Source organism: Schistocerca gregaria, chromosome X (genome assembly GCF_023897955.1).
Source record: "Schistocerca gregaria isolate iqSchGreg1 chromosome X, iqSchGreg1.2, whole genome shotgun sequence".
In the NCBI taxonomy this organism is placed as follows: Eukaryota; Metazoa; Arthropoda; class Insecta; order Orthoptera; family Acrididae; genus Schistocerca; species Schistocerca gregaria.
Window position 1 is genome coordinate 437173338 of NC_064931.1, and position 22500 is coordinate 437195837.

The following is a 22500-nucleotide window of genomic DNA, read 5'->3' on the forward strand; positions in this document are numbered from 1 at the left end:
TCAAATTGGGCAACACATTTAGTGACGCCTGTTTACTTGCGAGTTGCGACTTTTCCCCGAGAAGTCCTTCGAGAGCAACTCAGCGAGTTTACTCTCAAGTGGACACCCACACTGATTCCAAAATTTCAGCTATTTCCCATGATAAACTTGAAAATTTTTAGTTTGTTTTGTATTATGGTTTAAAATGATGTTTTTTCCTTCCATACTTTTACTTATTTTTTTGGTAAATTGCTTTTTGGTGCTAAAATTCGATGTATTGTTCTTCCATTTTTTTCTCAGAGTTGGCAATACGCGCTATTCACTTGTCATATTTGTTTTTAATTTTCACGAGCATGACGTTTTGTAACCCTCTAATTTACAGAGTTTAGGTTTATTTTTGTTGGTTGTCTCTGTGTCTTCATACTACGTTTATTTAGTGAATTTTATGTACAATCTGATAATTTAATGGAAACAAGAGAAAAATCATTGGAAAGTGAAGGTGGTGTTTGCAGTGGAGACAGTGATGTAACTACTGTCAAAAATGTGAATCCAGGTCTAAAAATGATTTCTTCGTGAAATTAAAATCGTAACGAGTTACTTTTAACCACGACTTGCTATCTGTCGATGTTGTTAACAAGCTGAAATTATTACAGGCCCTATGGGAATAGATATGGCAGAGGTTTTGACGGATGCAGGCATTTACTCCTATGCAGCGATATGTGCCTTATCGTTACACGAACTTTTTGACAATTGGTGGGATCAGGCGTTTAATCATAAATGCATGAAAACCATACTGGAACACTTGAAACTTCCCAAACAGGTGAGTCAACAATGTCTCGTCTAACAACCACCAGTAGTTAGTGCAAAAAATGCTGTTTCCATCGTTCCAAATTGTGATATGTAAATGACTGTTTCGTTTGCTGACGCATGCATACACTTGCGTTATATCCTTGCATACGTTCTCAAAGACTGTGTTATGCATTTCCACATGATACGTTTATGCTTTTAACTAACCAATAATCTGTTGTCATGACAACATTGCTGATTGCTTGTGAGCGTTTGTGTGGTACAGATCCGACAGGCATTACATCCCATAACTGCTCTCTAGTAATGTTTCTCTCTCTGTTCAGATTGTACTTCCTACATGCGAGAACCTATCTGTGTGCTATTACTATGTTGTTTTTATTATTGTAAAGTAACCATTAGGCCTCTACTAATTTTACTTGAAATTTCCGTACTCCATTTAATATATAGTTACAAAATTGTTGGTATTTTTTACTTGTTTCTGTTGAGTGGAGGGTTGTAGCTGCAGATTTTCATTCCCCCTACTGTTCCTATATTTATATTGTCATGGAGGGAAATGGCTATTTGCTGTAGAATTTCGTAGCATGGATCAAATTCTGGATTAGAATGTGATCGTGGCCCACCTTGAAATTTTATTTTTACAGGCCAATCTGTGTCATAGCGTGATTTCTGTGTTCATTTCATATGTGAAATACTTAGTACTATTATTTATAACAAAACCTGTGAGGAAATTTCAAAAAAGCCATATTGTACGTTAGGCAAACCTAACAGTGTGTTGGGGCAAATTATGTAAATACATGTATCAACAACTGTGAAAAATATCATTACCAAGTTCTGTTATATGTAATAACAGCGAATTTGTTTCAATAACTAATATTCTATGGAAAATAATGTAGAAAGTCAGAACAGTACTAGACTTCCTTAAATACTTGCGGGTAGCATAAACTCTTCATAAATTGTCATTTGTTGAAAGAGAAAGTCACTAGAAAACTTCCCAGTGTTCTCATATTTCCTTAACAGACTATAACATATTCAACAATTAGTTAATTAATTGTCAGTGCTAAGTCAAGATGAAGGAAAGGTGATAAGTGTCATATGGCCATTTACCACTGCTTAAGCCATTGTGAACACTAAGACTCCAGTATACTTGTTCGGATCAATATATAGTGGAACTGCCTTATTCAAAGCACTTGGTCCCCATTATAATTAGGCTGTCCTCAAAGTCTCGACAGTAGTGTGTTGTCATTAAATAACTGAACAAGTGATGTTAGAGGGCATCGTGACCAGTTTTAATGTAAAGAAGAAAGAAAGACACTATCTGGGCCATTGTTTTATGTTAACATGGAGTACCGGTTTCGAATATCTAACGAAAGAAGAGAAATGAGTACAGCTTTACAAAGGTGGCTATAATGTGTCATTAACAAAATGCACATTGAGGCAGTATAGAAGTAAAAAAAAGAAAATTTTCATAAAGCAAGGTGAAGATTCAGTTAAAACAACGGAATTTGTGCAAATTGAACTGTCAATGAAAGTTACACACATTTGTACATGGCTAATACAGACTTCAGTGCCCTCATTTACCAAAAGCCACAGTCATAATAAATTAAAATTTTAAAGTAAATGTCTAACAAAATACAGATTTTAAAAAGTATATATTAAAATTGGTATGTATTAATTTTAATATAGTATGTCTATGAATTTTTGATCTTTCTTTTGTTAAGCTTTTACTTTGAAATATTAACTTATTATGAACGTGGCCTTTTCTATGCGAGGATGCTGACGTATGTTGTCAGACATGTGTCAATTGGCAGAAATTTCCTTATTGTTCAGTTTGCACCACTACATAGTTTTTTTGTATATTGCTACCACATCTATGTTTACATCACAATATGGTCAGCTGTGTACCATCATATATCATTAGACATCTAAGTCTGAAGATAACCTGTTACAAAGGTGAAATAGGTAATCCAAATAAACATAAAAACTAACATAGAGGGAATCTGTCTTCTTTCTTCTTATTTTCTGCAGACATGTGCAAATGTTGAGTTAAAAGTGTGTTTGTTTTTATTCTGTTGGGTCCCATACCATGTTTTCAGCAAGTTCATTGTTTGAGTGCATTATACATCTTATGTGTTATGTGTCCAGTGTTTTCTTGTAATTTTGAAAGTTACGTAGTCCAATTGCAAGCATAACCTGCGCACTTCAGGAACTTTTGGCCACAACATCCTCGTTCAAAACCAACAGTTCCCTAATTTTGTTATACATTTGCATGAAAAAAAAGGAATATTTCTGAGAAATTTGGCACGTTTGCAAACATATATTCTTGAAAGTTGTGCGTGTTAGGCATAACCTACTTTGTAATAAATTGGATTTTATGATTTACAGTTAATGTAAATAACTAACACATTGTGTCATGTTAGTCTTCTCTTTTAACAAGAGTGTATATTGTCTGCATTGATCATAATCTAGAGCTGTTTGTTAGGAACCATAAGCTGAAAATTGTTTCACATACAGTAAATTTTATACCAAATTTCCCTGTTGTCATAATAGATATCTTGTCTTCGCTGTAAATTGCTTCATTTCTAAAGGGCTAAAGGTAATAATTGCGGTATAAAATACCTTAAATTGAAATAAAATCTACACGCTTACTTTAGAGCCTGTGAAATACTGCCCCTGACCAATGTGGATACTGTCTCTTGTGCAGGATCTATCACTACTCGTCCACTTGACTGAGATTGACATGTCAGTGGTGGATCCAGTGTCCTGTACAGTGAAGATGGGGATGAGGAAGAACTCTAGATGTTTATCCATCCTCTTTACTAACAAGTTTGGGTGTGCTGTCTTCCAAAGAAACTGAGCCAGTGACACTCGCTTCGCACATTGCAAAACATGATATTCCCATGTCAAGGTGAGGCAAACACAGAAGGGTAGGATCTATTGAAATCGTCGGCAGTTCAAACATACGGCGAATAATGGTTCCCCTTAGGCTCAACTGCAGCAAGAGATGGGAAGGAACACAATTTATAATCAGTGTATATGACTGGGGGCCACATTCAACATGTTGAGGCTATTTTGGCAGCCTTTGAGGGAGCAAGATGCAACCAACTGCAGATTGTGGCACATGTTGAAACAAGTGATGACTGTCATTTAGGTTCCAATTTCATGACTGGCTGAGAAAGTTAAGAATGCCAGCTTCACTCAAGGAGTTTCAACAAAGCTCACAATCTGCAGCATTGTCCCCAGAGCAGATCATGTCAACTGCTGAACAACAAAGTGCCTGAATTTGAATCATTCCTAAAAAGTAGTGAAGCACACACAATTCTAGGTACAGAATGCTGGTTAAAACCTGAAGTTGACAGCAGTGAGATTTTTGGGGGGAAATTTCCGTATATTGAAATAAATAGGCTACTGGGAAATGGAAGGCAGTGTATTTGTCACAGTAGACAATAAACTCAAATCCATCGAGATAGAAATTGCAACTACATGCAAGAATGATTGGGTAAGACTCAGTATCAGGTGTGAGCCTAAAATTGTGATTGGAACCTTTTAGTGACCACCTGGCTCACCTCTTGATGTGACCAAAATCTTTTGGGGAAAATCTCAGTTCACTTGTATGTAAGTATGCCAGTCATTGGAGGTGACTTTAATCATCCAACAGTCAATTGGGATAGTTACAGTTGGTGGTGGACATGACAAGACATCCTGTGAAACATTACTAAATGTATTCTATGAAAACTACCTAGAACAGATAGAACCCCACTCATGATGGAAGTACTGTGTATCCGATCTAATGGCAACAAATACACCAGACCTCTTTGAAGATGTCCATGTTGAAGCTGGAATCAGTGACTATGTGGCAGTTGTAGCAACAATGGTTACTAATGTAAATAGGGCAACTAAAACAAGTAGAAAGATTGATATGTTCAATAAACTAGATAAAGAAGCAGTAACTAATGTCATACCTCAATAAGAAACTTGAAACTTACAACTCAAGACAGAGGCATGCAGAGGAACTACGGCTCAAGTTAAAAAGAATGGTTGAGCACATGCTGAATAGCTATGTACCCAGTAGAACAATTCATAGTTGGAGGGACACTATATGGCATACAGCTATTGTAAAGAAATAGAGACTGAGACTGTTGCATAACACGTAAAAAGTGAAACATGTGCCTTTAGGCAGAAAGATGCTGAATGATGCAAAGTTGGCTGTCAAAAGAGCAACATGTGAAGCCTTTAGTGAGTACCATAGCAGAATACTGTTGAGGTATCTCTTGCAAAACCCATAGAAATTCTGGTTGTTTGTAAAGGCTGTTAGTGTTCACTCACTCGCAGATGAGACAGGAACTGAAATTGAGGGTAGCAGTTCAGAAGCATAAATGCCTAACTCTGTTTTCAAATTTTCCTTCACAAAGGAAAACCCAGGAATATTGTGACAATTTAATTCTTGTACCGCTGAAAAGGTGAATGAAATAGATACTAGTGTCAGTGTTATTGAGAAGTGGCTGAGACCATTACAACTGAACAAAGCCCCCAGGGCCTGATGAAATCCCTTTCTTCTAACTACAACTTATCGTAGATCTGTTGAACAAACGAACCAAGTGGGGTAGCACAGTGGTTAACCCCCTGCGGGTTCGGGGGTTAGAATAGGCCCGTGGTATTCCTACCTGTCGTAAGAGGTGACTAAAAGGAGTCTCAAACTTTTTGGCCTTATATGATGGTCCCCTGTTGGGTTGGACCTCCATCTCTCAAAATTTTCCGAAGAGCGAGCCGATTGGGGAAGGGCGCCTTGTGTCCATCTTGCGATCAGACCTTTCGCTAGCTTATACACCATTGAACTGCAGTCCTGTCCGCTCTCCATCTCTTGGGCATGACTCTGTTTCTGCGTGCAGATTACACCTTGCACTGTGCAGTGCCTCTTTCTGCACCGACGACGACCATGGACCACATATTACCTAACATCCAGCACGGTAGCCAGTCCGTTGTGGTGGGGCCGCCATATACCCTGTTGGTTGTAGCCCCCTGACAACACAGGGATCTCTCTACTGATGCCTGCACCGTTAACTCCCCACGTATGCCAAGGAGTAGATGCCTATCCTCCTGGGGTATCGGGACTCCCGGCAACGGCCATCCTGCCAGGTGGCTCTTGCCGTGGCTGGGTGGCGCCCGTGGGGAGGGCCCTTGGTCAGAGTAGGTGGCATCAGGGCAGATGACCCGCAATGAAATGTGGTACTTCGTGTCTCGCTGGTGGCCAGCCGCCAGCAGTCTCTAAGCGTTCTCGGGCTCAGTTTAACGCTCAGAAGTACGATCGGAAAACGTTCCCCTCCCTGGCCACACCGTGGGAGGAACATGAGTCTCAGGATGGCAGTAGCAGTTATTCGCCCCTCTTCTTAGTTTGTACGAGGGCTGATGAGGAGTCTTTCCTCTCCACAAAGCCTCAGTTCTTCGTCGAGAATTTAGAGGACAAGTTTGGGGAGGTGGAGGGTTTGTCAAAAATGCGCTCTGGGTCAGTCCTGATACAAACGGCATCCTCTGCCCAGTCACGACGGTTACTCGCTTGTGACAAGTTGGGGGATGTTGCCGTTACGATCACACCCCGTAAGAGTTTAAATATGGTCCAGGGAGTTATTTACCATAGGGATCTTCTTTTGCAGTCTGATGAAGAGCTGCGCGCCAGTTTAGAGCGCCGGGGTGTACATTTTGTCCGGCGCGTTCATTGGGGTCCGAAGGAAAATCAGATTGCTACTGGTGCCTTCATCTTGGCCTTCGAAAGGGATACATTACCGGAAAAGGTCAAGGTGATGGTCTACCGATGTGACGTTAAGCCCTATATCCCTCCCCTGATGCGGTGCTTTAAGTGCTGGAAGTTCGGCCATATGTCTTCTCGCTGCACTTCCAGCCTCACATGTTGAGATTGCGGACATCCATCACATCCCAATACTCCATGTGCCCCGCCTCCCATCTGTGTCAACTGCGGGGAGCACCATTCACCTTGCTCACCAGACTGCCGAATTTTCCAGAAAGAGCGTAAAATCATGGAATACAAGACCCTGGACCGACTAACCTATACTGAGGCCAAAAGGAAATAAGACCGACTCCATCCTGTGAGAATGACATCTTCCTACGCTGCTGCTACAACACCTGTACTAGCCCCGTCTGTTTCTCCAATTGTGGCCAGATCGACGAGTAGTACAACTCCTCCTGCTCCCTCGCCAGTGGGGGGCTCTACCCACCGGGTTGCTCCTGTGCTACCTACCTCAGGAGCAACACCATCCCACCCATCGGGGACGTCCGTCCCAACTTCTAAGCCGGAGAAGTGTCCAACTTCTTTGGCTTCTCACGCTCGCAAGGGGTCCCTTGGGTCCCTCCCTTCCCAGGTTTCCGCCAGTGAGAAGGCTGACGACCGACATTGGCTTAAGTGCCCACAATCAGCTGGTCGTAGGGCTTCACGATCCTCCTCCGTCCTGGAGACTGAAACGGTGAAGCCCTCCCAGTCGGTGCGACCCAAGAAACAGCGTGAGAAACCCAAGAAGAGCTCTCAGCCCAAGGAACTCGCGGTGGCAGCCATCCCACCGCAACCTTCCAGCTCTGCGTCTGAGGATGCAGTGGAGATTCTGGCGTCCGCTGAGGACCTCGATCTCGCCGGTCCATCAGACGCCATGGAAAGCACTATCACAGGTGCTAATTCGGAGGCAGCAGGTTACCCAGTGGCGTAATCTCCCTTCCCAGTCCCGTCGCGCCTTTCTCAGCCATGGACAACACCATCCTCCAGTGGAACTGCAGCGGTTTCTTCCACCATCTAGCTGAGCTCCGCCAACTTATCAGCCTTCACCCTTTCCTGTGCATTGCTCTGCAGGAAACTTGGTTTCCGGCAATGCGAACCCCTGCCCTCCGTGGCTACAGGGGTTATTATAAGAACCGGGCAGCTTATGAAAGGGTGTCTGGTGGCGTCTGCATATATGTCCTGAACTCTCTTCACGTCGAGTCTGTACCTCTCCAAACACCTTTAGAGGCTGTCGCTGTTCGGGTGTGGACGCCACAGGCTGTTACCGTCTGCAGTCTTTACCTTCCACCGGATGGTGATGTCGCGCAGCATGTCCTGGCTGCTCTGATAGCCCAATTGCCGCCACCTTTCTTGTTACTGGGCGACTTTAACGTCCATAACCATCTGTGGGGTGGGTCGGTGGCAACAGGTCGAGGCGCCATCGTTGAGCATTTATTGGCGCAGCTCGATCTCTCGATATTAAATGATGGTGCCTTCACACACTTCAGTGTGGCGCATGGCACATACTCCGCCATTGACCTTTCGATCTGTAGCCCTAGCCTCTTACCGTCTGTCCAATGGAGAGTGCATGACGACCTTTGTGGTAGTGACCACTTTCCGATCCTTCTGTCACTACCACAGCGTCAGTCTTCTGGGCGCCCTAGCAGATGAGCTCTGAATAAGGCTGACTGGGACTTGTTCTCCTCCACTGCCGCTATTGAGCCTCTCTCTAACGATGACATTGATGCAGTGGTTCAATCGGTCACCACCGGCATTGTTACTGCCGCCGAATCAGCCATTCCCCGTTCTTCTGGGTCCCCTCGGTGGCGGACTGTGCCTTGGTGGTCGCCTGAGATCGCTGAAGCGATTAAAGCTCGCCTGTGGGCGCTCCAGCGTTACAAGCGACATCCCTCAATCGAACACCTTATCGCCTTCAAATGGCTGCTTGCGTGAGCCCGCCACATTATCCGCCTACGCAAGCAGGAGTGCTGGGAGTGGTATGTGTCCACCATTGGCCTCCATGTCACTCCATCGCAGGTCTGGGCCAAGATTCGCCGCCTCTATGGCTGTCGGACCCCTGTCAGCGTCCCTGCGCTCTCACTGAATGGAGCAGTTTGTACTGACTCCGACGTCATTGCAAACCGCTTGGCAGAGCACTTTGCTCTGAATTCCACTTCTGCCAACTACCCCTTGGGCTTCCGCTCCATTAAAGAGCAGATAGAACGTTGGAGTCTTTCTTTTCGCACCCACCATCCTGAATTATACAATGTTCCATTCAGTGAGTGGGAATTCCTCAGTGCCCTCGCCGCTTGCCCTGATACCGCTCCTGGCCCAGATAGCATCCACTCTCAGATGCTGAAACACCTTTCAGTGGACTGCCAGTGACGCCTCCTCGACCTTTACAACCGCATTTGGGTCGAGGGTGAGTTTCCGTCGCAGTGGCGGGAAAGTCTTGTTGTCCCCATTCTGAAACCGGGAAAGAACCCTTTGGAGGTGGATAGCTACCGTTCAAATTAGCCTCACCAACATTCTTTGCAAGTTGCTTGAATGGATGGTGAGCCGACGCTTGAATTGGGTCCTGGAGTCTCGGGGCCTTCTGGCTCCGTCACAGGGTGGGTTCCGTAAAGGCCGCTCCGCCGCTGACAATCTGGTGAGCCTGGAGTCGGCCATCCGTACTGCCTTTGGCCGCCATCAGCATCAGGTCGCTGTCTTTTTCGACATGCGGAAGGCGTATGATACGACATGGCGTCATCACATCCTTTCTACGCTTCATGGATGGGGCCTTCGGGGCCCTCTGCCGATCTATATCCACAATTTTCTGTCGTATCGTACATTCCGCATGCATGTCGCGGCCTCATATAGTTCCTCCCAAGTCCAAGAGAATGGTGTGCCACAGGGTTCTGTTCTAAGTGTTTTTAATAGCCATTAACGGGCTCGCTGCAGCTGTGGGAAATTCTGTCTCCGCTTCCCTGTATGCTGATCACTTCTGCCTTTACTACAGCTCTATTGGCATTGCAGCTGCTGAACGTCAGCTACAGGGCGCAATCTGCAAGGCGCAGTCTTGGGCTGTAGCTCATGGTTTTCAGTTTTTGGCAGCCAAGACCTGCGTTATGCATTTCTGCCGGCGACGCACTGTTCACCTGGAGCCGCGGCTTTATCTCAACCGCGAGCTTCTTACGATGGTGGAGTCACATAGGTTTTTGGGGGTGGTTTTTGATGCGCGGTTGACTTGGCTGCCTCATATTCAGCAGCTTAAACAGGCGTGTTGGCGGCATCTAAATGCTCTGCGATACCTGAGCCACACCAGGTGGGGCACCGACCGATCTACTCTCCTACAGCTTTACCAGGCGTTGTCCAGTCCCATCTGGACTATGGGAGTCTGGCTTATGGCTCAACGTTCCCATCTGCGTTGCGGCTGCTGAACCCAATCATCCACAGCGGGATACGCCTTGCCACTGGTGCCTTCCGGACCAGCCCTGTGGACAGCATACTTGTGGAAGCAGGTGTCCCTCCACTGCGGTTACGACACCAACAATTACTGGCTGCTTATTCTGCCCATGTTTTTAGCTTGCCCGGGCATCCAAATTATCGTGTCCTGTTCCCGCAGTCATTCGTCCGTCTGCCAGAACGTCGGCCCCGGTCGGGTTGTCCGATCACCGTACGCGTCAAACAGCTTCTCTACGGGCTTGGGTGTTTCCCTGTACCACCTCCTTTCCGGGCCCCTCTGCGTACACCCCCATGGTGTGTGCCTCGCCCTTGCCTTCGGCTCGACTTGGCACAGGGCTCGAAGGACTCAGTCCCTCCTGTGGCCTTCCGACGCCGCTTTTATTCCATCCTGGCCACGTGTCAGGGCTCTGGCGTTGTCTATACTGACGGTTCGATGGTTGCTGGTCATGTCAGTTATGCACTAACTCTAGGGGACCATTCTGAACAACGTTCGTTGCCGGCTGGCTGCAGTGTTTACATTGCTGAGCTGGTCACCATCTTTCGTGCCCTAGAGTATATGTGCTCCTGCTCAGGTGAGTCCTTCGTTATCTGTAGCGATCCCTGAGCGGTTTATGAGCTCTCGACCAGTGTTTCTCTCGTTCTCGTCTGGTGATAGCTATCCAGGAGTCCCTGCATACTCTTGCCCATTGCGGCATATTTATGGTCTTCGTTTGGACCCCGGGCCATGTTGCGATACCCGGAAATGAAACTGTTGACCGCCTGGCGAAAGAGGCCACTAGTGCACCATCTCCGGTGACTGATTTGCGGGCACTATTACGCCGCAAAGTTTTCGATTTATGGGACACTGATTGGCGCAACCTGCCCGTGCCAAACAAACTTTGCTGTATCAAGGAGACGACTACTGTGTGGCGGTCATCCATGCGAGCCAACCACACGGAATCAGTCGTCCTTTGTCGGCTCCGCATTGGCCACACCCGACTCACACACAGTTATTTACTGTGTCGTGAGGATCCCCCTCTTTGTCGTTGTGGAGCGTCCTTGACGGTGGTCCATATTCTGTTGGAGTGTGCTCTTTTAACTGTGCTCAGGCAGACTTTTGCGCTGCCTGATACGCTCTCTGCGCTTTTATCTGACGACTCTTCCATAGCGGACATAGTTCTGCGTTTTATTCGGGCAGGGGGATTTTATCACTTAATGTAAGTGTGTGAGTTTTTGTGTTGATTCTGGCCTATGGCCTACGATTTGTCTGACCTTTTTTTTTTCCGTGTGTTTCTCGGTGGTTGGCTTTTCCCTTTTTGTTTGTATGGTCGCCAACCACCGTCACACTGTGTGTGATTTTAGTACGTCTTGTCTGGTCTTTGTCTACTTTTCCCTTGTTCAGTGTCATCTGTCTTATCATCTGTTGATCGTTTTTATTCTCTGTGGGTGTTTTTAGTATTTGGAACAAGGGACCGATGACCGTAGCAGTCTGGTCCCTATAACCCCCACAAACCAACCAGCACAGTGGTTAGCACACAGGACTTGAGTTCAGGAGGACAACAGATCAAACCAGCGTCTGGCCATCCACATTTAGATTTTCTGTGATTTCCCTAAACTGCATAGGCCAATGCCGGGATGGTTCCTTTGGAAGGGAACAGCCACAGTGAGGTACCTTCAACAGATTTAAATTGTTCATGGAACATGGATTTTGAAAACAATGAACATGGGAAACCCAACTTTCACTTTTCTCACATGACATAATGAAAGCCATGGATCAAGGCAGGCAGGTAGATTCAGTATTTCTTGATTTCTAAAAAGCATTTGGCTCAGTACCACCTCCAGGCTTATAATGAAAAGTATGATCATATAGAGTATGAAGCAAATGTTATTACTGGATTAAGGATTTTTTGTTAGGGAGGACACAGAATGTTATATTGGATGGAGAATCACCGACATATATAGAAATAACTTCAGGAGTGCTCCAAGAATGTGTGTGTGGACCCTTGCTGTTCATGTTGTATATTTATGACCTTGTGGGCAGTATTAATAGTGACCTCAGACGTTTGCAGATGTTGCAGTTATCTGTAATGAAGTACTCTCTGAAAAATTCTGTACAAATGTTCAATCAGATCTTTATGATATTTCAAAGTGGTGCAAATACTGGCTTGCCAGGAATGCAAGTGTGTACTTAAAATAAATAAATAAATAAAAGGTCCTATAATATCAGTGAGTCACAGTTGGAATCGGTAAATCCATACAAATATCTGGGTGTAACACTGTGTAGGGATATGAAGTAGAACACTCACATAAGCTCAGTCATGGGTAAATCAGATAGGAGACTTTGGTTTATTGAGAAAATACTTACAAATCACTCGTGTTAGTTATTTTCGTATTCCATGGATCACTTTGCACAGTAAATCATAATGATGTGAAATGAGCCATTTTACATTCCTGTTGCGAATTAGTGTATGTGGCTATATGTTGAAATTTATAAGATTCCCCCCCCCCTCCCCATCTTTTTCTTAAAAAAAAATCTGATGTCAGTTAGTAATTCAACCTCATTACCTTTTATACATTACAATAATAGAAATTATTCTGTGGAATAGAAGAAATTCTCAAGGAGCAACATTTTCAGTTTACTTTAAATGCATGAGAGTCATCCTAGAATGTTGCTCATGTGTGTGGGACCCACACCAAGTAGTACTGAGACATTTAATGTATACAGACAAGGGCAGCACAAATGGTCGTAAGTTTGTTTGACCTGTGGAAGAGTGTCATGGAGATGCTGAAAGAATTGAAAAGGCATACTCTTTAAGATAGACGTAAACTATCCCAGGAATGCCTACTTACGAAACTTCAAGAACTGGCTTTAAATGATAACTGTAGGAATACTCTACCACCCCTTACTTACCACTCTCGTGGGGACTATAATAACAAGCTTAGATTAATCAGTGCACACAGAGTTATTTAGTCATTGAAATAGTCATTCTCTTCATGCCCCGTATGTGAATGGGATAGAGGAAAACCCTAGTAACTGGTAATATGGAATGTACACTTTGCCATGCACTTCACTTTGCAGACTGTAGATGTAGTGCAAAATTCCATTATGCTTACAGATGCAGAAAGATAACTCTTCATGGAATGTCAGCTTTAGAGGATGGGACAAATCAGGTGAAGTTATATTCTATGAATTCTGAAGTTAACTTGCATGAATTTCCATGTGTGTTTCAGTGCATTTCCAAGTGTAATTTAGCTACATGACAGCCCTCTCATAAGGGCCTTAAAATACTGTCCTCCTGCACCAGTTATGCAGGATACATTTTACACCGAAAATTGAAGTCAAATTGCTCCTTCAAGTTGGAAAAGCCTATTAACATGTACAGTCCTGATACTTTAAATAAAACTATCTTGCAATGGGACTCGACCAAGAAAGCTGCTTTGTAGGTACTGCTCTTCCTAATGAGCCATCCAGCCATTTTTATTTTGTTATAACAAGAGGGCTTCTTTTGAAATTGTGATTGAAGAAAGGTTTTAGGTACACTATCAGGTCTTAAATTACATAGTTCCATCCATCTTATACATAGCATTACATTAAAATTTAAACTTCCATATTGTTTCCACTGAAGGATGGGGACATTGGAAAAATATAAATGCACAGCAAATATCTGTCAGAGCCAAAATGTTAATTTTCCTCGCACTGATCCTCTATGGAATGGTCTTGTATATGGAATAAGCTAAAGAGATGTGCAAAAGTATCTAACAATGCCTACTTCAACATTAAGGCTTGCTTTGAAGCTTTCTTAACACACTAGAGATTGACACTGGAATTGATATATAAACTGCTGTTTGTGTTATGAATTGAGCATCTTTTGTTCTTATTTAATTTTTTTAAGGTGACCAATTTTTGAGTGAAATTATTGCTTATATTCTTTCATATAACCCAGTTATTCATTGAATCTGAAAATGTTGAATTTAACTAATTAGGAGATAATTGAGCATATATTACAACTGGTAGCCATCAGAATGTTGTAACTGCTCAGCACATATCGTATTCACAAGGGCCATCTGTTACTCTTTGTTGCTTCTTCTGATTTTTGTATTCCACATGCTGTTAGGGCTATATTCTGTTTGCAGTTATGAAAGCACTCTAACCACACTTTTTGTGTATAAAAGCAATGCAAGTCCCATGTCAGTGGTCATTTTATTAACATCTACTTTCAGAATTTTCTTCTGACTGCTTTCTGGTAGAGTTAGTACTGTTTTGTATTTCAGTCACTGCCTCCCTACATTTCTTATTTTTCTGGTATTTGTTTGTATTGTAATGTCAATTTTGAACTTCATTAAATAATGAAGTAAATAGTGTACTAGTTAGTTTACTGCATGCTAAGACAGTCACTTTTTAATGTCAGAGTAGTTAGATGTTTTAATCACAAACTCACTAGCCTAATCATGCCAGAAGTATTAAGACTATTAGAATGTTTTAAACAAAAGCTTCAGTACTATAAAAAATTCAATGTTTTTTTTAATGGCAACATTGTCTTCTTTCATTTATTCGTGATTTTTTTTTCAACCAGGGTAGGTTTTTGCTTCAATAATGATCACTGCTGTAATCTTTTATAGGTAGAATCTGTGATGATATTAATGATTGAGGGGAAATGCAGTCAAAAAGCAGATGCATATGTGGACCTGCTTCTTAATGAAGAACGATTACATGGAAATGCCCTGCCAGTTGTTCAAGATCTTATCGTGCTTGCAGTTAGGGGAGGTGTGTCTAGTTATTTCCTTAACTGTGACCTATGCTATTAGAATTCTTTTCTCACATTTTAGAGAAAATTCTGAATACTGCAATTTTAATTGATTTGATGAAACCCAAGTGGGAATATCCTGGAAATGATTAATAGATACAAATATCATTCATCTCTTATAATAACTATGATGTAGATGTCTAATTTTCCTGTGCAAAAGAGTGTGTGTGTGTGTGTGTGTGTGTGTGTGTGTGTGTGTGTGTGTGTGTGTGTGTCAGTCAGAGAGAGAGGTAGAGAGAGAGAGAAATGAAGTTTCTCAATAGTTCTCCTGATTTTAATTATTTCATATTGATAATGTATTTCCATTGTTTCAATGCGCAAAGGATTGGCAACTGGTATGTACAAAAGGCTTTGAATGAGAATTTGCTGCATGTGAATGTTTGAATTTACAAAACACTATGTGCATGTGCCAGTTTTTTTCTACCAATATTTTTTTGTTTTGAAGAAATTACTAATACCTTATGATATCTACATGTTGATCATATTTTAAGTGTCATTTAATACTTTCCTCACAACTCCTTTTTCGCTCCATTGTTACTGTTATAATCGTAGTATATTCGTTAGAAAGGTGCTTCATGCTTTTATAGCATTGAGATTGAGTTCTGTAATTAAAATAATTTGTTGAGCATTGTACGATTTTGGTTTTTTGTGGTTTTCCCAAAAAATTCAAGGCAAATGCTTGGATGTTGTACAAAAATAGGGCACATTCTTCACACACATTTTGCTGGTAATAATTTGTAATTATTTTTGTACTGGCATTATTGTTCATTAATTCATAGTATTCCATAATAATTCATTAAATTTAGTCAAATGATTCTTGATTTTATGGCAAATTTACAGGGAGCTTATAAAAAAAATTGGTGCCAATAGGACAAAATAACCACCAAACAGGAATTTTGTTGCAATCCAATAAGGTGTCTCTTCTACCTGCCTACCGAGCAATGTAGCATAGTGGTTATGACATTGCACTTGCATTCAGGAGCACAATGGTTCAAACTTGCATCTGGCCATCCTGACCTATGTTTTCCGTGATTTCCCTAAATCGTATCAGGCAAAGGCTAGAGTGGTTCCTTTGAAAGCACACAGCTGATTTCCTTCCCTATCCTTCCCTACACTAAGCTTCTGCTTCATCTCTAATTATCTCATTGTTGATGGGACATTAAACAATAATCTCCTCCTTCTGTCTGCCTCCAGTGGCCAGTTTCAGTAACAGTAGGTAGTACTGCTCTTCTAGTAGCAAATGTGGAAGTGTGGAAAGTGGCTCAGTTGTTCCCTTGTTTCTTTTCTCATGTTCCTTCGGTTCTGTGTGACCACTTGAACCACACTCACTCTGTCACTGAAGAGTCACTACATAATCCATAAAATAATGGTAAAATCTGAAACAACACAAGAAAACAAAATATATGTGTTGGTTTATACAAATGAGTAATGCATTACAGGGGGAAAAATCTGTAAATTAGTGTGAATAACTCCTGCCCAGAATAAAAAACAGGGTGTCTCAAAAAGATTCATCTGATTTGACATGTCTATATTTCTGAAACTAATAAACATTTACAATGAATTTTGTTTTTTGGTGAACAGGAAACTCAGATTTTTTGCCCCCATAGGTGTTCAGTGTGGTCCCTCTTGAGATGCGCGAAATATGTCAATGTGGTATTCAAATTGTTCCCACACTGCAGCGAGCATGTCTAGAGTTACAGCTTCCACAGCTGCTGTTATGCGATGCCTCAGTTCATTGGTTTTGTTGGTAATAGAGCACATAGGCTGAAACCTCCACAAGAAATAATCACATACAATCAGGTCCTGTGACGTTAGAGACCAGTAATGTAAGGCTGTATCATTTGGTCCAGTGTGACCAATCCGTTGTTTAGTAATCTTCTGGTTTAAAAATTCCCACTCTTCTAAATGCCCATGTGGTGGTACCCCATACTGTTGGTAAATGAAGTCATTCAAATCAGTCTCCAACTGTGGGAAAAGAAAGTTCTCAAGCATATTGAGATATGTGCTTCCTGTAACAGTGTTCTCGGCAAAGAAAAATGAACCATACATCTTTTCCTGTGAAACTGCACAAAACACATTAAATTTTGTGGAGTCCCTCTCATGTTGAACAACTCCATGCGATTGTTTTATTTCCCATAGTCTCACATTATGACAGCTCACCTTTCCATTTAAATGGAATGTTGGCTTGTCACTAAACACCAAGCATGGAAGAAAACTGTCATCCTCCATCTTGCCAATAGCAAAATTACTGAACTCCACACATTGTTGTTTGTCACCTTCATGAAGACCATGCAGTAGCTGAATTTTGTATGGTTTCACATGTAAATGTCAATGTAACACATGCTGGATGGACATCGGGGGCACGTTGAGCTGTGGAGTTGCACGGCAAACGGATTTCTACAGACTATTTGTGAAACTATGTTGGATCCACACTATATCTAGCACAAAAGTGGTGCTGAACAGTTATTACTGACCTGCACTGCGCAAAACATAGAACACAAAACGCTTTCTGTTGTCCTGACAGCATTTTCTCTAGAACTGAAGTGGGTTAACATTGCTGCTACCTAGCAGGAACCATGTAAAACTCAAGAATGTGCTCTTTCCAACAGTTCATTATTCACTCACATATATCAAATAAAATAATAGTTATAATTTTTTTTTTAAATCGGATGACTTTTTCTGATACACCCTGTAAGTATGTTCCAAGGAAGCCTTTTGACTTCATTAGGAGACCTGTGTTTTATCTAAAAAAAACAACAAGAAAACGGTTCTGCAGGAAACCTATTGAAAGTGGAACCTTCAGAACAGTGAACACCTCTCAGAATATATTTAAAATAGTGTTATCAAGTACAATTTCTGATGAGTTGAATGTTGCCAATCTTTTGAATAGTTCTGTATTATCACACACATATCTTGTGAGGAAACTACAGATCATTCTGACTGTTCATTTCTTGGCAAGGAGTATGCTTTGTGAAGGAAGAGTTTTCCACCAAAATAGGATATCATAAGCAATAATGTATTGAAAGTGAGTGAAACATGTTTACACAGATTTTTTTTAACTCCATCTATCCCATCATTGACACGTGACATGCTTTAATTTCCATTGTTTGAGCAGTATGTCATTATTTTAGGCAAGAAAACAGAAAAGTTCAAAATGTATTAAACATATACACAACTTCAAATATTAATTTTTTTTAACATCAAATGTGGAGCACCACAGGGCAGTGCTTTTTACTTTACTACTCTTAATCTTCTCCAATGAGCTGCATTAGCCAAAAAGCACACTTAGTCTTATTTGCAGATGATGCAACCATAATGACCGACAAAGTATCCACCTAACTGCAGTCAAGAGAATACTGTGACGAGCACATTCAAAGAAGCTGTAGAGTGGTTCACTTCAAATGGTCTGTCCCTCAATTTTAACAAGACTCAGTTCATTCAGTTTCACATAGCACATAAAAAAGAGGAAAATGTTGAAATCAAGTGTGATTGCAAAGATATACCGGGAGTTGGGTCTTCTATAATCCTGAGATTACATATTAACAACCACCAACTGGATAATTCACATCCTCAATCTATATAAGAGGCTGAATTCAGCAGCATTTACCATTCACTTGATTGTATCCATTTGTGACTGGGAAATAATCAGTGCTGCCTACCATTGATATTTTGATTCACTGATGATGACATGGTATCAGATACAGCAGAAACCAGTCCATCATCAGAATTATACGTAGAGTACACCATAGATGCTGTTGCAGAATTGTATTTAAATAGATGGAGATCCTCACCATGCCATGACAGCACATTTTTTGCTTATGTATTTTGTCAATAAGAATAGTAAAAGTTGCAAAACAAACAGTACATTTCATGATCTTCACAAAGATATAAAAAAGTCAGTGTGTGGTACAGAAAAAGAGTACATTATTCAAATATAAAGGTATACAATAAACTTCCAGTTAGTGCCAGATCAGTCATTCGAGAACTGACTAAATTCAAGAAACAACTAAGACTTGTTCTTTTAAATAGTGCTTTCTGTTCTTTACAGGAATTTTTTTTACTGTGTGTAATATTTTGTGAACCATGCTTAATTTTAAGTATTATTATATGAACTTCCTATACTGCACTAGTATCTCACATATTGACAGAACACATTATATATGAAGTAGAGCGTAAGCCTTAAAATTTGTTGTGTGACTATTACTACAATTATCTGTGTTATTATCTGGGCAATTTGACTTAACTTTTTTTGTATCTGTTTAACATATGTTTTAAATTGTAAGCCTTATGATCATTTACTTATGGTTATTACTGTAATAATCGGACACATTCTAAATCCTAGTGATAGACTCTCATCAAGGTCCCTTTATCTCAAAAATAAATAAATAAATGTGTCCTGTATGGTGTACCACTGTAAAAAAGGCAAAAAAGGCAAAAAAGGCCAATTAGACATGTATTTTCGCATAATGTTGCTTTAAAAAACTGTACTAAATGGCAAGGATGAGACCAAGAACATTGATACTTGTGAGGCTAACCAGTGATCCGGTAATGCATGTTGCCTCAGTGCCTGGGCTAGTGGCTGATGGTCCTATTGTGTCACAGCGTAACTGCTATATTTTACTTGTTGATTGCATTCTCATTCATGCACAATGCTTAAGTGAGTGCAATTGAAAATAAAAAGCAGCAAAATGCACACTATAAATGTGCCTTGGCAATGTTGCTAAATATTTTTCTAAGCTGTGTGGCATGGGTAGAGACTGTTCTATCATCATTTGCTCCGGTGGGTACACCAAACCTCAGGAAAATGAACACACATTACTGCAAGTCTGCAATAAACTGAGTTCACGAAATGAACGAAGCAGTAATGAGTCCAGGACGTAGCAAAACTGACATAGAAGTACAACAGTTCCAAATCGGTAACCTCTTGAGACTGGAAACAAACTGCATCAACTTGGCTGTGCAGTGGCACAATACAAACAGCTACACTGTATCTGTTGTGTCCACATCCATGTTAGGAGAGGAATCTGAATCACTGCAGATACAAAAAAGTTACTTGGCAGCAATTTCTGTGACATGAATAGTACAGAGAAGTACCAACACTGCTAGAACTTCAAAGTTTGTTATGCAGAGGTGGAAGCTAGTAAGAAACGTCAGTGAGGAGAGGGCATGGGGTCAAGGATAGGTATCACAAAATGGACTAAATGATGTTGTTTAAGGTGCCTGTTACCTTACCATAAAATTGTTCATTCTTATGGGCTTTCACTCAAGAATTGTAAACCTGGTGAATTTACTTATGATTTATTAAAATGACCACAGCCTCGAAAGAGCACGATAGTGCAGTGTGTAAGGTTGCAGGCAATTACACTGAGGTTTGCAGGTTCAAAACTACTATTCAATGGATTCTTTTTTCGTTTTCAGTTTTCATTATTATTGGTTTACTTTTGATGAGAACTGGTAACTGCCTACATTATGTTGATTATAAAAAAGATGATAAAGAGAGAGAGTGCAGTTGAGTTCATATGCATTAGGCACATACAATCTTTTTAAAAATTGTATTATGATTTAACAGTTCGTAGAGTGATGGTTGATGTAGAAACACTAGTAAGATAAATTGTTCTCACATCATGAACATTGTATGAAGGACATCTTGTCATAGTGTCATTTAATTTTCAATAAATTTTAGAGGAAACTTACATCATAACATTTTGCAACATGGCTTTTCATATTTGAATTTCGTTGCCATAAACAAACATTCAACTTAAATACAGTGGTGTGCACCCTTATTTTCAGCCATACACACCAACATTTTGTTAGCAATAAAAAGAAATTGTTTTTATAAGAGTAACAATGATCCTATTATGTACATCACATCAGTGTGACGCTATATAAAATAGAGTATCTCACCATTGATAATGCAGCTACTGTTGTAATGGATGATTGGTAAATTTGCATTCAGTCTGTTTTGTGATACCTATCCTGACCTGCATGCTCCATTTGTGAGAAAAATTGTCCTTTATTTGAAATATGTTTTTAAATTGTGCTTGAATGAATGAGTTATCATGTATGAATGGGGTGACGTAGTTTAAAAAATGCCAAACTACATTACATTTTATAAAAATGTATGTCATAATAATTAAAGTGGCCAGTGGTTTATTTAAAAGAAACACGAGTTTATGTCACCCGAGGAATATTGTCAAACAAAAGTTCCATTCTGCATTTATTGGTTGTGGTATGCAGAGTATTGACACACAGACACATGATGTGTGGTGGCAGCACACAGTTGTCAGGATACCGGAGTGTACATTGTTAATGACTCCTAACTCTGTTTCTCTACTATAAAATCAATGGTGCTACCACCCTGGTTAAATTTTCATTTTGGTTTCCTGGGTAATACTTATAGTTCCATTTATAACTAAAAACAAATGTGAATTTTACTTGTTTTGAGGTACAGGAGATTGAAAGGTTTAGCAAGCCATAAAAATCCACAATGGGATTTTAAGAATTCATTTTGCATTTGATTTATTGTTACCATACTTAATAATGTTGGGATATGAAATTCATAGCTATATCCCTTCTGTCTTGGTGGATATTGCAAAATTGTTGTTCTGGAATTAGAAAGACTTATTAGACTTTCACATATGTGTTACAAGTAAATCATACATACTGGTAGCCAAAATACCTGTCATGGTGAAACAAATCAAGAGAGCGTACAAACCAAAGATTCAATTGATGAACTGTTAACAAAGAATGTAATCAAAAATTGTTTTAATCTGCATCAGAGTCCTCTTCAGGCTTGGTTCAGGTGTTACATCTCGCACAATTTCACCACTCAACAAATTGCTCTAATATTCATGGCATTCTCTCAGAAGTGCCTGTGTCACACCTAGAGAACATAATGTAAAAGGCCATCCTTGCCTTTTCAAGGTTACTTCAGGGAAGGACGATCAGATTCCTTCCTTAAAAAATTGTTTCTTACACAGTGGAGTGAGCAAACATTGTGCGTTAGAATTTTTGGAGATATCCTTGTGGTTATTCTTAAATTTAAGGAAATTGTCATACAGCATAGTGCTGGAAGATGATGAAAGGGTGGTGATTCTTCCCACATCATCAAATGATTTTACCTGTGCTTCAGGGATGTACAGTGGCACATACTTGCTTTTATCCACTGTCTTGGAGTGAACAACACTCCAGGTCTTTGTGCTCTATTAAAAAAAAAGACTAGACAGCAACGTTGGATTGTTCATGGACATGGTGATATGTAGAAACCTAGAGTAGTTCTGCTAACCCATATGTAATTCTGATGTCATCCTCACATGGGTGATGCCTAATTACACCTTTAGGTAATGAGGATTGAAAAGAATGATACATTAAGGGAACAAAATTTGAAACGTAAGTGCACTGTTTTCCTTTTCTCTGGCAGACACTCTTGTATTTAGATTTGAAATGCCCAACACTGATCTTAAGCTTGCTTAATCAAAGAATTCATCAATGATCTTAATAATTGGGGGTGTAGTGTCTTCTCAAATTTTATAAACCACTGTTTAAGTCATGTACTCCTCAGTCAATAGGAAATGCTCTTAAAATGTACTCAAATCCTGTTAACGGCCTGAGTAAAGTGTTATATCCAACAGAGAATAGTCCAAAATGGATTTGAACCACATGAAAAGAAATCTGCCTTTAGTATTGGATGGTGATAACATTCAAAGTTTCACTTGATATGACAAA

General features: G+C 40.8%; 1 protein-coding gene across 4 annotated transcripts in view; it reads left to right on the forward strand.

The window, feature by feature from the left end:
- Positions 1 to 280: 280 nt before the first annotated feature.
- Positions 281 to 22500, forward strand: part of LOC126298609 (transmembrane and coiled-coil domain-containing protein 4-like) — a 155696-nt gene continuing 133476 nt past the window's right edge. The window contains exons 1-4 of one of the 4 annotated variants that reach the window (XM_049990010.1): positions 305 to 532; positions 633 to 799; positions 14591 to 14735; positions 15099 to 15110. In XM_049990010.1, the coding sequence (XP_049845967.1) occupies positions 445 to 532; positions 633 to 799; positions 14591 to 14735; positions 15099 to 15110 (412 nt within the window). In that variant the 5' untranslated portion in view covers positions 305 to 444. Of the gene's footprint in view, positions 533 to 632; positions 800 to 3602; positions 3692 to 14590; positions 14736 to 15098; positions 15111 to 22500 lie in introns of those variants that run through there. The other 3 variants (XM_049990011.1, XM_049990012.1, XM_049990013.1) reach the window with 3 other exon arrangements.